General features: G+C 51.1%; 9 protein-coding genes across 9 annotated transcripts; 1 reads left to right on the top strand and 8 right to left on the bottom strand.

Annotated features, from left to right (window-relative positions):
• Positions 1-281: 281 nt before the first annotated feature.
• N7515_003833 (uncharacterized protein) lies at positions 282-1,208 on the bottom strand (the record flags this gene model as incomplete). Its single annotated transcript, XM_056664577.1, has 3 exons — positions 282-441; positions 509-586; positions 643-1,208. 3 exons carry the CDS (start codon positions 1,206-1,208, stop codon positions 282-284), a joined length of 804 nt encoding a protein of 267 aa, XP_056523634.1.
• A 1,909-nt stretch (positions 1,209-3,117) lies between these two features.
• Positions 3,118-3,719, bottom strand: N7515_003832 (uncharacterized protein; the record flags this gene model as incomplete). Its single annotated transcript, XM_056664576.1, has 2 exons — positions 3,118-3,675; positions 3,705-3,719. 2 exons carry the CDS (start codon positions 3,717-3,719, stop codon positions 3,118-3,120), a joined length of 573 nt encoding a protein of 190 aa, XP_056523633.1.
• Positions 3,720-4,941: 1,222 nt separating this feature from the next.
• N7515_003831 (NuA4 histone acetyltransferase complex catalytic subunit ESA1) lies at positions 4,942-6,847 on the bottom strand (the record flags this gene model as incomplete). The annotated part of the gene is made up of 6 exons (XM_056664575.1): positions 4,942-5,100; positions 5,164-6,347; positions 6,406-6,440; positions 6,496-6,560; positions 6,660-6,687; positions 6,774-6,847. The coding sequence occupies 6 exons, from the start codon at positions 6,845-6,847 to the stop codon at positions 4,942-4,944; spliced, it is 1,545 nt and encodes a 514-aa protein (XP_056523632.1).
• A 366-nt stretch (positions 6,848-7,213) lies between these two features.
• N7515_003830 (mRNA guanylyltransferase) lies at positions 7,214-8,458 on the bottom strand (the record flags this gene model as incomplete). Its single annotated transcript, XM_056664574.1, has 1 exon — positions 7,214-8,458. The coding sequence occupies one exon, from the start codon at positions 8,456-8,458 to the stop codon at positions 7,214-7,216; it is 1,245 nt and encodes a 414-aa protein (XP_056523631.1).
• A 497-nt stretch (positions 8,459-8,955) lies between these two features.
• On the bottom strand, positions 8,956-9,246 carry N7515_003829 (uncharacterized protein; the record flags this gene model as incomplete). The annotated part of the gene is made up of 1 exon (XM_056664573.1): positions 8,956-9,246. The coding sequence occupies one exon, from the start codon at positions 9,244-9,246 to the stop codon at positions 8,956-8,958; it is 291 nt and encodes a 96-aa protein (XP_056523630.1).
• A 32-nt stretch (positions 9,247-9,278) lies between these two features.
• Positions 9,279-9,593, bottom strand: N7515_003828 (uncharacterized protein; the record flags this gene model as incomplete). Its single annotated transcript, XM_056664572.1, has 2 exons — positions 9,279-9,459; positions 9,583-9,593. 2 exons carry the CDS (start codon positions 9,591-9,593, stop codon positions 9,279-9,281), a joined length of 192 nt encoding a protein of 63 aa, XP_056523629.1.
• Positions 9,594-10,058: 465 nt separating this feature from the next.
• On the bottom strand, positions 10,059-11,075 carry N7515_003827 (uncharacterized protein; the record flags this gene model as incomplete). The annotated part of the gene is made up of 2 exons (XM_056664571.1): positions 10,059-10,121; positions 10,197-11,075. 2 exons carry the CDS (start codon positions 11,073-11,075, stop codon positions 10,059-10,061), a joined length of 942 nt encoding a protein of 313 aa, XP_056523628.1.
• A 2,339-nt stretch (positions 11,076-13,414) lies between these two features.
• N7515_003826 (uncharacterized protein) lies at positions 13,415-13,630 on the bottom strand (the record flags this gene model as incomplete). Its single annotated transcript, XM_056664570.1, has 1 exon — positions 13,415-13,630. The coding sequence occupies one exon, from the start codon at positions 13,628-13,630 to the stop codon at positions 13,415-13,417; it is 216 nt and encodes a 71-aa protein (XP_056523627.1).
• A 1,568-nt stretch (positions 13,631-15,198) lies between these two features.
• N7515_003825 (uncharacterized protein) lies at positions 15,199-15,691 on the top strand (the record flags this gene model as incomplete). The annotated part of the gene is made up of 2 exons (XM_056664569.1): positions 15,199-15,305; positions 15,469-15,691. 2 exons carry the CDS (start codon positions 15,199-15,201, stop codon positions 15,689-15,691), a joined length of 330 nt encoding a protein of 109 aa, XP_056523626.1.
• Positions 15,692-15,971: the final 280 nt, after the last annotated feature.

The following is a 15,971-nucleotide window of genomic DNA, read 5'->3' as shown; positions in this document are numbered from 1 at the left end:
ACTCAGGGAGACGGGAGTCATGGAGGGTTGCTAGTGATCTAGGTACCTATCCTACTTCAAACCTAGCGAGTCCGCAGCGAGTATTATCGACGGCGTCATCAGGGTCCCGCAACTGAGGAAAGGCATTGTCTTCTACGCAATAGTCCCTACCGGTACTGGGCAAGCATATTCACTTTGTTTCCAAGAAAGTGCTCTTATCAAGACCCAATGAAGCTAGAAAGGGATGTGCTAGTATTAGATGGACACCCCCCGCCTCCCCCCTCCTCTTAGCTCTATATGAGCTACCTTTCCCAGCCTGTAGTATCCCCGTTCCAATCATTCTGAAGCCATGCTTTTGAAGAAGGTTTCACAAGGCCAAAGCACGCCAGCATCTGAGGACCGACCCTGAACTTGCTCCGGTCTGTACGTTTCTCCATCAGGCCGTGGATACCGATGAAGTAACTAAAGAATGGAACAAAATGTTAGCCCACTCATCATTTGACATGAAAAAACACAATGATAACCATACAGGGTTCCTGATTCACTATGCCAGACTAGGTTCGAGAGACCAGGCGCCCAGGGCTTATACCCATTCACGTAGGCCAGACTAAAGTAAACCTTATCATTAGCCTGCACGCAAAAACGGGGCAGAATCACACATACGGAAGAACCTCTATAAAGGCCTGACGGATACGTTCTCTCTCGACAGCGGACAGAGTCCAGTATGCATGATTCGCAAGCCTGTTACTCGACTCAGCGAGACGTAGACCAGGGACCTTTTCCCACACCAGCCAGATCGCATATCCGCCAGGTACCAGCCCTGACTTGTCTTGAGTGCTGACCTTGTATCCTAGCAGCTTTGGTACATGTCTGAAATCCTGCCGAGTCAGCTCCTGGTAGGCAGTTAACTCTGGGGGCGTGAATTTTGTGGCCTGGCGGGATCGGGTCTGCGGACCTTGCATCTCGGTGTTTCTGGTAGGAACCTGGAGATATATTCGCATGAAGGCTTGATTGGAGGGCTTCTTTGGATCGCAGCAGAGGAGTTTGAGTGTAGCGTAGGAGTAGTGGTCGTGGCGACCACGCGTTTCTTCGGTGCCTTGGTGGTCATGCTCGTTGAGCTTCGAGAGGATCTTCCACCGTGAAGGGATGGGTTGGTCGAGGGTGATGATTGTGATAGGGTCGGTTCCTTGGTGGAACCATGGAGTGCGTGGCTCAGGTGAGGATGACATTAAGAAGGTTGAAGAATCTGGAAGTTGAAGAATGAGAACATTGTAGGAAGAGTCCTGGGTTGGAGATGTTAGAGCAAATGAATAAAGAGTTAAGAGGTGAAAGGGAGAGTCAGAAGGTGAGACGAAGTCTCGTAGGTATTACGTCTAGTCCGACTGCCGACTCTATTTACTCCGATTCTACAAAGATGGGCATTATGTTCCACGTCGAGCTCTGACTGAGGGTCACATCTTCCAGACTGGTCAAGGAGAGAGATAATTGATGATCGATATTGCAGACTTGCTTGATGAAAGAGTCTAGACTCTAGCCTCTCAAGAGAATCTCTCTGTCCACTGCGTCCGCGTCCGCAAGCCCATACCCATACCAAATTCCGATTTGCTAGGGCCAACCTGACATGAAGAAAGCTCTGGCAAAGGGACACCTGTTGCCCCGTATTACTCCCTACCTCGTCGTGATCATTGACAGGGGAGTATTCCGTGCAGTCCCCATACCCGACCAATGTCAACCTTACGTAGGAACATTGTCTGTTTGTACGTTGTCATGAATCCATATTTCCAATTCATGTCAAACATGTACTGTGCTATCTGGCCTATATATGTGTGAGCATGAGAATAAAGCATGGTGGCGTAAGTCTTACCTAGTTGGTGCCGAAAGAGTTCGTCATCGTCGGTAGCGCCGTCCAGAAACACTGCAGACGGATCTGGAGCTCCATAATGAAGCCGGCGAGCTGGGAGACAGACAAGTTTGCATTGCCCATGACGAAGAGGGAGACCCCGTTGCAATAGTCGACGAAAGCCCTACACTCTTGGTCAAAGAGAAGGCCTTTGGGACCCAGTATCGACATGCTGGTGCGGAGATTGGATTAGATCGGTGAAGTTGATGTTTGATGTATGACATGGCACAGTGAAATGACTTCGAATGCACCCCTTCCTGGGGCTAAGCGAATATCACGTGCATTGCCAGGAGTGACACCAATCAGGGCCTTCAAGCGTGGCTTGAAATATCGGCATTTCAGCCCAGAAGACTGCGTCCTCAAGATCGGAGTCTCGCTTGCTGAGCCCGTTCTCATCTTCCTGCCGAAGATATGAACACCTCACTTTGGCTGCTAGCGCAAAGTCCGGCTTTATGAAACGGATGCCCTGGATGAGTTCAACGGTGTTGCGCCCAGTTACGAATGATCAAGATCGACCAATGTAGTGACATTAAACAAAGCAACCAAGCATGAGGACAGAAGGAAGGAAGGAAAACATCTCCGCCAGGACGTGCTGATATCCTGTCCGATCAGCAGCACGTGCCCCTCCCTTATTGTTAGATTTGTTACGTGTCCGTCTCCCTCAAGTCACATGCCTCATAGCCCCAAGTCCTCCACGACCTGTAACAAACGGCCTCGGCTTGCTTAACCTCGCAAAGAAACACCCTGAATGGGCACACAACTACCAGGTAAACCAGTAGTAGGTAGCTCAGGGAGGGTGGTAGGACCCGTACCACCCTCTGCTCGATATTCGTCGTCGAGAAGGTCTTCGAGTAGGTGAGCCGTATCAGGAACAGACCGCGCTGGGGGTCCAAGAAGAGGTTTCGGCCAGCGACGGCCGATGAAGCCCTTAGAACCTGGGCGATCTCGGTGCCTCGTGCCGGAGCCCCACTAGTAATATGGCATAAAACTAGTAGGTCGGCAAGGAAGCTCTTTACCTCAGAATATCCGGCTAGCTGCAGACATCATGTGCTGACCGGGTTGTCAATACCGTCAGACGGTGAGAGCCGTGACAGCCGTGTCTTTATGCGCGCAAAGGTGTTCTCGGCAATCGGCATATACCTATGAGCAGAAACGATTGTGAAGCGACGCGTTGGCACGGCGTTGCTCATCTGGTGCAGTCGGACCAGGCTTAGGGGGTTTGTTGAAAGAGTTGCTTATCATCCGGGTGCCGACAGGTCATGCTCGTCGATCCAAGGCGTCTTGCCCTCTCCCACTATCTTGGCTACGTCCGAACTCGTCTTCATGACAAAGTCGGATTGTCCCGAGTAGCCACGATATGGCGGCAAGACACCCCGGAGGTCTCCTCTAGGGGACAACGATCCCAAGCGATTGCGAAACCTTCTAGCAGTTTCAAAGAACCTATGGCGATGTCTAGCCACATTGTCATTTTTCATTATCGCCTCGGCAAGTGGCATTGTGGCGAGAAAACGTTGCGCTCCATCCTTGAGTTTAACTAAACCATATATTTTATCACGGATCTCGTCAATGCTTAGTGACGACGACTCGACAAGTGCGATGGCAAGATACTCCCACGGTTCGCTCCCATCACAAGGTCCCGCTGCTGTTTTTTTTCGAAGCGGCGCCCAAAATAGCTCATCTCGTCCTTCCAGCCTATCTTGGACTCCTCGTTCGCTGGAGACGAAGACCTGCTCCTCGTCGACAGAGCCGCCAGCAGGTCCTGTTATCCGGGAGTCGAGATGTTTTTGGCTCCAGGTCTGAGCATTAAGTGTTCATGACATCCGACCTGAAGCTTGCCCATGGTTGTGTAGAACTTCGACGAAACGAATGGGGTACAAGGCATGGCTCTTGGTACGGCGGGGGCTGATGTTGAGATTGGGGAGGGGCTGGAGTAAGAGGTGGCGTGTCAAAAGAACAAAAGAGATAACTTGTTCCTGTGTTGAGAAGGTAACAGAACTGGAGAAGGGAAGAGGAAAGAAGAAGAAGAGGTGGACAGAAGAACTCCTTTTTATGTTCTTCCGTGCTCGCTCCTTCCCTCCTAGGTATGGTTCGCTCCTTCCCTTAACTACATCCAGCCATACGTCATATGATCTGGGTAATTTGTGTTGAGAGGGCCTCAGGCTCAGGCAATACTCGCTGAAGACCTGATCATACCTAGCGAGAGAGGGCTTACATCAACGCACCATCACCAAACTCCCACCAACACCATGGGCCATGGCCGACCTTGACCGGTCTGGATTCTCGACTTCCCCAAGTGTTCAGCCTCGGCTCACCTCCAGAAACGAGCAGGAGCCAGGCGTCGGTGGATATCTCCTTGCACTGAGAACTGAGCATTGCCCTCCACATTCAACCGTGACATTCGTCCAATCGACCCGTCCTCAATGCCATCTTCATAATCCAGTATCGCCGAATTCGAGTATCATTTGACAAGCCAGCGAGTTTGATCGGTCTGCCAAAGGCTGTTTTGTACTCTTGTGCGGACCGCGAGGACTTCACAGTGTTTGTTCATTCGGGCTAGCATTATAGGGTAAGCGGAAGAGAACGTAGGGACGAGGTATATTTCCACATTCTTAGGCAGGATCGAAGAAATAGAGTCAATCGACGTTAGGAAAGTAGGCGTGACTACAGTTCTGGGACTAGCCAGCGCGGTTACCATCGGAGCAGGTAAAAGGTGGTAAAAGACTAGATAACAAGATTAGGAATGAAAGGGTCGCTCAGTGAGCAGCCTGAGCAGCCAACTGAGCCACCCTGAGTCACCAATAGTACACAAGAAACGATAGGTATCAACCGATGGAGTCCTCTGAAAGGCCCCAAATAAACGCCTTGCCCCCCTATGATACGCCGACAGAATAACCGCGACGTCGAAATAATCGAATCAGAGGCCTGACAGCACTGAGGCGCCGCATCTCCAAATCTGATCCTTAGTTCGGCGTCCATTAACGCCCCAAACAAGCATGAGCATACATTAGATAGCCTCCATATGATAAGCAATTCGCGGAACGTAAAACAAAACACACCCATTCTCACCAGTTCCAGGTCCGGCTGGAAGCAGCGAAGACAGGAGGCTTCCACTGGAGACGGGCGGGATCGATCTTGCGCGCCCCCTTGATAGCCTCCTTTTTGAGGCGCTTTTCATGTTCCTCAACGACATGGTCTGTGAGTACGATGACCCAGTTTCCTTTCTGCGGAGAGTTAGCAGATGATATGGGGGTTGATGGGGCTGCAGCTTTGAGTTCAATACTTACGTGGTACCGGAGCATGTTGAAGACTACCAGAGTCTCGTGGACGTCCTTCTCAGTCATGGAGGTGAGCACAGCGAGCTCGTTCTCGCTCATAGCTTCTCGATTGGGCTCGATAAGTAATTCCACGAGCGTCTCGCGCCAGTACTGTCGATACCCGAGTAGACCCAGATCACTGAGCGGCTTCTCGGGCGAGCCGAGCTTGCCTTCGCGCTTGCTGAGCTCGTAACTGAAGGAGATGAGCAGACGACCAAAGCCACGACGTTGATATTGCGGCAAAGTCATGATACAGGCCAGGTTGTATCCCTCGGCGGAATCCTTTTCTTTGGAGAAGTAGCCAACGAAATGGCAGCCTGTCTCGTCGCGGGTGCACATGCAGTAAAACAGGAATGGGTCGACGTCATAGTATAGCGTTTTGTGGTCGAGGAAGAGCTTGCTGAGTAGACACAGATTTCGGCACCAGGTCCGCTGGCGACGGCCGTCGACTTCGAAGAAGGAAATGTAGTCGTCGCGGTAGATCTCATTACCGGGTGGGTGCACCAGGGTGCACTTTGAGCGGTGGCGCTCGAAAGCACGTTTGTTGTCAAAGTAACTTAGGCAGAACTCGTCAATGTAGACCAGGTCGACGTCCGAGAATGAATCCGGATACGGGGAGAAATACCACGGCTCGATGTCGTATTTGCCCATTTGGAGACGGGTCAGGTTTCGTACACGATGAATCTCCGTCGGATTCTGGGTCATACTACCGCCTGTGCGGAGTCGCTCGATTTCCTCGCCACGCGAGATCACCTCGCCAGACGCCATGTAGACTTCATCTGGGTTGCCTGATTTGCCCTCTGCTGCGGCATCCGCCATCTCAAAGTCGTCGGACTCGGTGGCCTTGGGCGTCCCGACTGACGAGACGGCCGCAGATGGGAACGCCGAGGTCTCACCAGGTGTTTCGGTGCCGAGGTTTTCTTTGCCCCCGGCCTTCGGGGGTCGTGATGCTTTGCCGACGTTGACATTCTTGCCGCTTAAGATATCGGGCGTCTGAGACGGATCCCGGCTGTCCGCCCGGACACGCTTATTGGCACTTGCAGCTTTGCTGGGCGCCGCCTTGCTAGCAGCGCCGGTCTTCTTCTTATCAGCCTTTTCTGGCTGGGGCCATTCAACCTCGTGGGAGAGATCGATGCGCGAAGATGCAACCCATTCTGAGATCAGATGTTAGGATAGTTCGGTTTCAAGCAATGCAATATTTGCAGTACATACCATCAAGACGCTTGTTGAAGTCGACATAATGTACGCTGGACTTGATATTAGCAATCCAAGGCACAAAGGAAATGAACAGAGAGAACATACTAGAATGAAGGACCATCCTTCCGCTGCCTAATAGACAGAATTTCAGCCTTTCGCAGTTCTCCATCCTACAAAGAACAGTCAATATAAAACCCAAATTGGACTCAACCACAGAAAGTCACGTGAGGCGATCACCAGAATTTGCGACGACAGGGTCAAAAACGAACCTTCTGCACCATGGCCTTCACACCGATTCTGTGATGCCAGTTAGCATTCGCGACCGATAAAAGTAGGTTTAAGAAGCCTGGAGATAATTATTTCAGGCAAAAGGAGCGACTTACCTGATGGTATTGAGCGTGGCGAACCCTTTGTCGACGGGATCGGGCGTCCCCGTCGCCTCACCGTGGCCGCCCATCGTGTCGGACTGATGGTGATGACTGAAGCAATATTAGAGATGGGAAGATGATGAAAGAGAACAGGAACTATTGATCGTCTGATGATGAGAAAGATGATGCGGTTGGAAGGGAGCAAACTGGAAAATCCTTAGGTAATCCTTCCGCATAGGGATGTACTTCAGACGTTGAACCTCGTCAAACTTGAGTTACCAGTACATATTGTTATGGATATATTACTGAAAAGGATGCACAGTTGCTGTTCTCATTGCTTTCCTCCATATTGCCATGCCACATTATAAAGTACAAAGTCCCAAACCAAACGCCAAGCGCCTTGCAATGAACCTGAAGAGTAAGAAGAGTAAGTCATCTATATCCCCATAATTTCATTATGCCTCGAACTTCCGCTTAATACCGTTTGGGGCTGCAGATGGAGGCATGACCTGGGCTCTTCGCTTCTTCTCCTCATCCGCAGCAGCCATATTATGCTGGCGCTGTTTCCAGGCCGCCTTGATGACAGGAGCAAGACGGATGAGATCTTCTTCAGTAACGCGGTCCTCGATACTCTCAAGAACCTTCTCAACAGTGGAGATGTGGTTTGCATCATTCTTGTCGTCGCGGATACGATGAAAGCGCCAGCGTCCTTCCGCATCTTTCGCACACTCGACAATAGTGTCATCGAGTGGAACGCCCATAGCCTTGAGCTTCTCCCACTCCTCCGGCTCCACGAACATCTCCGCGAAATGACGGTACTCGCCGGCATTGAGCATGACGAACAGGTGGCAGATCGGAATAGCGTCGTAGTCCACGTAGGGCTGAGTAACACCGTCCGCCTCATCCTCGGAATCTGGCTCGAGTGTCGGAAACTCGAGTCGCATACGGAAATCGATCGTGTTCTCTTGGGGCGGTTTCCATTTCAGAATGTGCTCGTCGGTGCCAATGCGGTACGGAGTACTCCGGCAAGTAAAGATGAGACCGTCGTTACCGTGGATGCGCTTGACCTTGGGGATAATTTCGCGGAACATCATTTCAATGCCGTAACTGAACTGGGTGGATTTGTCCTCCACCGCGAAGGCACGGTGGGCCTTTTCCTCCGGGTATTTGCGGTACATGCTATTGTACGGCCTGAGAACCTTCTCCTTGAAGTAGGCCAGCCGCTTATCCAGGGTACGGTGCATTAAGCTCTGTCCATCCAACACCAGACAATCAAAGACCAAATATTTCAGCTGCGTGGTTCCATCGTCGTAGGTGTCGTTGACGAGCTCGCCGTCGACCAGGGTGTCGACGTGGTAGCTCTGGAAAGTGTCGTCGTTCGGCAAGGGAAAGTGTAGACCCGGTACGTAGCGGTAGTCGTTCTTGCGATCGATCAGGTAGTGGATTTCAGGCGTGTCTGAGTTGGGATCCCCGCGCGCAAAGTACATCAGACAGCGGATACCATCGGTCTTTTCGCAGACGAAGTAGTCCTCCCGTTGCAGCTCCGTCAGATGTCGCGCCGAGAAGCTGACTGGTTGTGCGCCGGGGAAGTTGATGTTGTTGCGCCCCAGAAGAGTGGCGACTTCGCGGCGAAACTGATCAGCGAGATCATGCTCGGCTTTGATACCAATCGAGTCTAGATCGGGGACGGCGTGACTCATGATGGGAAAACGGAGGGTCGAGACAGCGGGGTTGATCAGAATACACGCTCAATGATGAGTTTGGAAAGAGCTGAAGTTTTTGAAGTCTCAAAAGGGAGTGGTTCGAGCTGGGGTCAATAAGGCTCGGAGAGCTCGGTGGAGTGATACCGAATGCGAAGGGCGCGCGCCCGCAATCGCGACAACAGGTCCCAGATGCTTATCAGCTGCAGGTAGCTTCTGACAAAGTAAAAAGAGTCACCCAAGGATCAGAGTATAATTCGCTGGCTCATGCTGTCAGGTCTTGAAGACAATGGGTGATCGGCGAGTGGAATGAGAGATGTCCTGATGCCTCAGGCAAGTATCACGTAATCTCGATCGTTTCCGGGGCTGTTGTTCAGCATTGTCATTGTGCTAACTCCTTGATGCAGACGTTTCTACGATCTCTTATTGGAGATCATCCTCAAGGTCAGGGACAACGACACACGCGAATAGGGCGCGAATCCTATTCGCATGTGTCGTTATCCCTTACCTTGATGGTGATCCTCTCTATCGCGGAGGTCTACCTGTGCGACGTCGGTCGCGGGCATTCCGTTGTTTTTCGGGAGGGAAGGAGACCTGAGGGCAGTACCCTGACCCCATTTCTGCAGATGTGCCCAGAAAGCTGCCGGGTCGTATGCATTATTGGTTAGTGTTGGTGGCGTCTTCTTCGACGCCTTCCCAATGCTCTCCATTCGCTGGTCGAGGTGTTCAAGTGCCTGTTGCACTAATGCACTTTCTCCATGGCCGGCGATTGGGGCCCTTAGGGGCATTTAGTGCATACGTTTTGACGAGTTTGATGAAGTTAACGGGGGTATCTCGCACCAAATCTGTCGTTTTCCATGCTCGCAAGCACTGCTCTGGCCTCACGAGCGAGCTCGCTCATGTTGTCGAAGTGGTTGCGAGTCTTTTTGGGAACATCTGAACCCAGTTTCAGGGGGTGAACCTGGTTTTCCCTCAACATCGGCGACGACCATCTTCGAATCCTATAAAAATATGATCAAAAGATAGAGTCAGTAGCGAGAAAGAGTTTGAACTAATTTCTGGAGCCTCACGGCCTTTGGTCAGCGAGATATAACAAAGTCTGGGCAAAAAGAGCTTTTTTTTACATTATCATCATTGTGACCTAGCTGGAATAGTATGTGAGAATGTATCTATGCCATAGTGTCTGCAGACCGGCCTAGTCGTGAGTAAGGTGGATTTACCTGCATGTACGAGGTGCAACCCACAAGTCACGCTTGCTTTTGGATGGCTTGGGATTAGGGCTACGGTCTATGGACCCGGCTAATGGCCCAGCTGCGGATAGAACCCAAGCTACATGCTTCAGCGTACAATTGGACAGCATGAAAGACAAAGGAATGATTCTCGAATAAACAGTTCTGAAGTAACAGAGTGGACGAAGACGACCACCCCCAAAGAAGGTAAGAAGCAGAAGTTAGAACAATGGGTTGTCCGGACGTGACTAAATCCTTCTGATCTGACAGCATCGAAGAAGAAAGATAAAACATGGAATATAACCGAACTGAGATCTCATCTCCTCTCATATAAAACCACTCTCCATCCATTCATCAAGCCATAATAGGATCTAGAAGTCAGAAGTAAAGCAGCACATGTAGCACCCCTTAGCCGACTTGTAAACGGGAGCAGCCTATAAGAAAAAGAGCGTTAGCAAGAGAATTCTTTTCTGGGATAAAAAAGAAGACAAAAGAAGAAAAAAACTCACATAAGGCTTTTCGCAGTGCGCATCACTCTCATTAGCAAAGCACAGTCCGGTGCAGAAAGTGTTGCCCTCATCCTTGCCATACTTCGGCTTATCGGAGAAAAGCACAGGCGCAACATTCGAGCCAGGCTCCAACGGGTCAATGGGGGCGAGATTTCCGGATGCGCCGACGGGCACGTCATCTGGGACGAGTCCCGGGTCCACAGGGTGCTGCTGGGGTGCCGGTGCTACCTTGGGATGAGGTGCCGGTGCTTGCACCGACTCGTTATGCTCATCGACGGGTGCGGCCGGTCCCTTGGTTTCAGGGGCTGGAGCTGGAGCCGGCTGGGCTGGAGCATGGTGCGCTGGAGCCCCCTGGTGAGGATGCTGAGGAGCAGGAGCGTGATGAACAGGGGCCTGAGCAGTAGGCGCTTGAGTTGGCGGTGCCTGGATGACAGCTGTAGTAGCAGTGGGAGCATGGAGGTGTGCGACTGGCTCGGAAGCATCAGGGCTTGGATAGTTGTAGGCATATCCAGAAGCCGGAGTCTGAGCATGCGGCGAAGCAATCGGTGCCGGGGAAGGGCGCACGACGAATGTGCTGTGGGTCATAGGCGCCGGGGAAGGATACTGGACAAGGGACGGTTCGTGGTGACTTGGGACATCATTTTGATAGCCGTCATTGTCTTCGCCGTCGTAGTCCTCTCCATCATAGTTTCCATAGTTGTAGTTTCCGTTGTGACCTTCGTTCTGGTCTTGGTTCTGATTCTGGTTTTGGTCCTGGTCATCGTGGGAGACTCCGTTGAGTTGTTTCAGGTAGTCGAGTTGGGCTTGGGCTGGGCCGAATTGTCGGGCATACTGAGCCGAGGCGACGGAAGCGCCTAGGATAAGGAGGGAGAAGTGCATGTTGGAACTGGCTACTAGCTTCTCCTCGCTGGTCCTTGCTTTGTTTTATAGCGCCCTGTTTTTGGCGATATGGCGTTGGGTGTCGTGGTTGTCGAGATGGAGCGTTGTCGGAAGTCAAAGTTCATTCAATGCGCTGGGGCCGTTCCGCTTATATTAGTATTTCACGCGTAATCAGAGTACATAGTAGTCCCCTCGAGCAAGGGAGGGTCGTGTTTAGCCGGTGACATTTTTCGGGAGGGGAGCAGGTGTGTGGAATGTGGCCTTTGTACACATAGACATTGGCTGCATCACAACACAATTCTATAAACCAGGGATGGGTAGCGATTGTGGTGTAGAAATCGATTTCAGCTAGTAGTCCATTGGATCTTTCTAGCAGGTAATGGTGTTCTTGCTCTTGTGTTCGACTCGCGGAGATGTGTACCTACAGATGGCTCATGGCGTCTGCATACCGACATTCGCGGCCCGCGGGAGAAGGCTGATCAGCAGCACAGGAGGTTAGATTCCAGGGTATGCTGTGGTTGGTTTGACAGAATGGATTGAGGCCAAAATGTCAGAGTGAACTAAGTAGGTACCTACCTACAAAGTCAATCCATGGATATAGACAAAGGTCATTAGGTGGTTGTAGTTCATATAATATAGGTAACACATACATATACTGTAGGGAGTACAGCGTTGGCTGAATATAATCCACCCGTACCTATAACTAGCAAATATTGAATGTCCACAATCATCCACAGTACAATATACTTCAAATCAATTTCGATGGTCATGGCCACGAAGTACATAATGCTGGATGTTAACGCACCGCAGAAGACAAACAGTTATTGACATTTCGAAAGTCCGCGGGGAGAGACTAAGAGGGTCATATTCACCATAAGCCACTGGAAATGAGATGGCCATGGCTGTTAAGAAGCCAGTGGAAGAGCCAGTGACTTAGAGTAATCACAGTCCTGCTTTTTCTCAGAACTTGAGACTCGAGCAAGGTGCAGAGTGTCCACTGTGTGCTTTTGAAGTTGCGAGTAGTAAGAACGTTCTGCATGTTAGCGTTGATCACTTGAGGTGTACTTTGTATTCATTTTCCTGGTTAAACCGAGCGGCAAAGGTCGAGGTACAGGCGCAAAACAGCCATGCTACCCGCAAGGAACAAGGTCATCGAAAGAAGCCGAGTCAACAGGACCTTGGCGGTAATCGGCAGATTGCGGCTTGACCTGGAGCCTCGAAAGTGATATGTGAATCCACAAGGACTGCACCTACAACCGTACGAGACTAAGCGTAACATGTTTCATTGCTTATTTCGTCCACAGATACTGTCGTTGGCCTTCATTTCAGCCGATGTACCAGTTGGCTCGATATTGAACTTCGGGCCCTGAAGAGGACCGTGTTGTTTGAACCACATCCGGGTCGATGTGGTTGTCTCACAGTTTCTCCCTCAGAGCTTCAGCCGTAAGGATTCCCGTTCGACAAAGCTATCTTTCAGTATATCGAGGAACATCGTCCGGATGCAATTTCCTAAAGAGAAGAGGACAACGAAAGGTTGACACTCGTTGCTCCGTTTTCCACGGTTGGCGCCGGTGGAGCCCTCCAATTAGTTCCGCCAGGAACTATTTTCCCCATGACGGGCGATCCAATTGGCGCAGTCCGCCGGATAGGGCTCTGAACTTAATCGCAATGTTTTTCTTCATTACCCTTAGAAGCAGAAACTGCAGACCTATCTTCGGGTAGTCACTTGTGTCCTGTGAGTCTGTGACGGAGCGATGGCGAAGGGAATTTGGAAAAATCCCAAATGTACTCTTGAGAGGAGACTCTCAAAGTTGGCCAGTACCACTGTACCACTGGAGTCTGGGCGACAGAGGCTTGTGGCCGGGTCCAAGGGGTCAAGACTCAAATGTCGACGTATGCTTCAGACGTAGGCAGATTCTCGAACTTGCTTCTCACTGGAGTGCCAGATCTATACTGCCATGAGGTATCACTGTCCCTGCAAATAGGGCTCCATACTAATCCCCAACAGAGAGCATATGAACGGACCGCCCAGGGCATGCTTTGGACTGACCATGCGAAACCTGACCGGCTGTACTGTGTCATGGCTGGCATAGAACCACACAGATTTTATCTCCCTCCAGCTGGAGCAGATGATGGCAGCGCTTTCTGACCCGCGGAAATGGATTGGAACGCGATGACAATCGTCAGCTTAGAGATGTCTTCGCCACACTGTAATGAAGTCAACGGCGATACCAATCGCCTGTCACGACCCCGCCGAAGCGGCGAAGACTGGGCGACATCAAAGCGGTGCACGACAGAATCCCAAGTAAATGATTATAAACTCCATTAATGCGCCTGGCCTAGGAGATCACGGCACGCTGTGCTGGGAGATGACGGGCCCTCGACTTCCAATCTGCTTGTGATACCCAGCACCGACGCGAAGTCTGAACTGCTCCTCGCAGAGCAATGGTCTGGCCACAGGCTCTCAAATAGTGATGGCTATCCGATACCCAGCGATCGCTGGTGTCAGGAACAGTGTTGTCGATGAATTGGCCAGTGCCTCCAGCCTCGTCCATCGCCCAAGTTGGCCTATTTGAAGTCACAACGTGGTGAGAACAGTGTATTATGTCGAGATAACTCTCGCAGAGTGTGGCATCCAGCTTGGTGTTTCAGACGTGACGTTGCAGGATGTGGTTGGAGTATCGATCGTTTCCCCTGTCGCGTAACGAGCTGATTCAGGGCGAGTTCTTCAAACGCGACAAACAGTGAGCGTGGTACCAAGGAACGAGATGGTCGGAATCGTGGATCGAGGAGGTCTGGCGAAAATGGAAACCGTGTTCATTGTGGAAAGTGAGGTCGACGACAGGTATAAGTACGCAGTACAGGAAGGGAGGGTCTGATTCAACAATGTGGTACTGGGACAGGAAGGACGAACTTCGGACGGATAAGCGAGGCGTTGACGATGACTACAGGAATGGCAGGTCAGCTTTGTTTCTGTCTCGTCCGGCAACTGAATTCCTAGATGCAAAGGCATATGACGCTTGACCCTAACGTTGTTACCTTTGTGTGGAAGGTAGAATTCCAGGAGCGCCCAACCTGGAAGGGGAAGTGACTGACTGTGGAACTCACGAGACCTCATCGGTTTCCTGCAGCTATGCAAGGTCCAGCCACGAATTATCTGGTTGATTTATCTTATCAGTATTTTGCATACTCTGCACTGGCAGATAGCAAGGGCCAGACGGCATTTCCAGTCCAGTCAAGCAGAAAGCACAGAACAGCAAATGAGAACTGAAATGCTCTGAGAGAGTCGAGCATACAAGTTGGATTCGGGTATCCTCCAGTTGACCCAGGGACCCTATCATTCTCCAATCACATATCTCCAAAGAGAGAGAGAGAGGCTGGCTGACAGGTGATGCAGTCTATGGATGTTAGTTGGTTGAGGGCAATATCTATTGCCGCTATGATCATCGTGGAGAACGCTATCCCGACTGGGATTGGCTGGCAGTCATACCCGCAGCCGATATGAGCTACAACCGTGAATAGTAGAGGTTTTCACTGTCTAATTTATGAAAGCTCATATGCAGTGTTATTGCACGAGAAGCAGAGGTTGTCAACGAAGATCTAACGAGGCAAAGGGTGTCTAGGGCTCCATATTAGTCTTGGCTATGTGAATGGAGAGTGAGCGACCCCAAATGTGCCCAGTGTATTCTTGACCTGTGATGGTCCCACCTACTTCCAACCCTCGTTTCAGCATCCTCTTAGGTTCTACTTCCTCATCCTACGGGTTACGACATCCTGGGATTTCCGTGTATATGAACATTCTCATCTGGAGGACCATTTGACTATAAACAAACGTACGGCCGACCGCTCTGTCCTGCTCCAACCCCTCATAATCCTCTCGTTCATACTTCACCCTTGAAACTATGTGTCCATGCTTTCTCCCCAGACTTGACTTGACCAACATGCTTCTAGCTTGGCTGCTGACCAAATGCCATCAAGACAAGACCTCCTAGAGGTAGATACAGGCACTCAGATACGAAGCGAACCCTCGATTGCACGGCGTTGGGCATCATAGCCAGCCTCAATCCCAAGCCCCATCCTGCCACGACATAAGAACCAGACGGCTCGACCTAGTCCATCGAACATGTCAGAAAGTGCCCCAACCAACGGCGTCTCTGCCGGCCAGGGAGCCACAGACGACCATAACGGCCAGCCCCAGACCAGGTCAGCAGGCAGCGAGAGCACAGGGAGGTAAGTACGGAAGCATCAACCCGTTCGCCCGACTTGCAAACAGACCTCCATCCTTCCCTATCACTCTGGACCCCCTTTCCCATTGACTTGCACTCTTTGCCATCCGCGTAAGCCCAAACTCTGCAACATGATTGAAGCGCTGAGAACCCATGACTCACAGCAGTCCGAATACCAGCGAAAATACCCACGACTCACCTGAGCGCCGAGAGCAGATCCGCCAACAGGAACTTCGCCTGAACTACTACCGCAAATTCCTGGAAGATTTGGTCGGCTTCATGCGCGATGCACAAAGCGAGTCTGTCGCTGACCTCGTCGCTTTGATCCGCTCCGGTGCATCGGACGAGGAGATTCTGGTCGCACTCGAACGCGTCAAGGAGGAGAACTGATCCTGCCCATTTATTCCGTCTTCACGCATCACACTGCGCTGTGTTTATTTTGGCAATACCTGAAAGAAGGAACAGGACAGAAGACCAACAAATGCTGTATGTCGACTGGTAGACGATAAGCTCATGTCATTCCCCTTTTATGGGACATCGATCTTCATTCATATTCATCTTCTTTCTCGGGTCGATGGTCCACAAAGAGGTAGATCCGAGGTATTGCGTTTTGCGCGAATCATACATTCATCCTAGTACTGTCTAGGATATGCACGAACCAGGTGGTCGC

This window comes from Penicillium bovifimosum (assembly GCF_028826915.1).
Source record: "Penicillium bovifimosum strain IBT 22155 chromosome Unknown utg000003l_segment0_segment0, whole genome shotgun sequence".
NCBI classification, from domain to species: Eukaryota; Fungi; Ascomycota; class Eurotiomycetes; order Eurotiales; family Aspergillaceae; genus Penicillium; species Penicillium bovifimosum.
The sequence above is the reverse complement of the archived record's forward strand: the minus strand, read 5'-3'. Positions and strand labels throughout refer to the sequence as shown.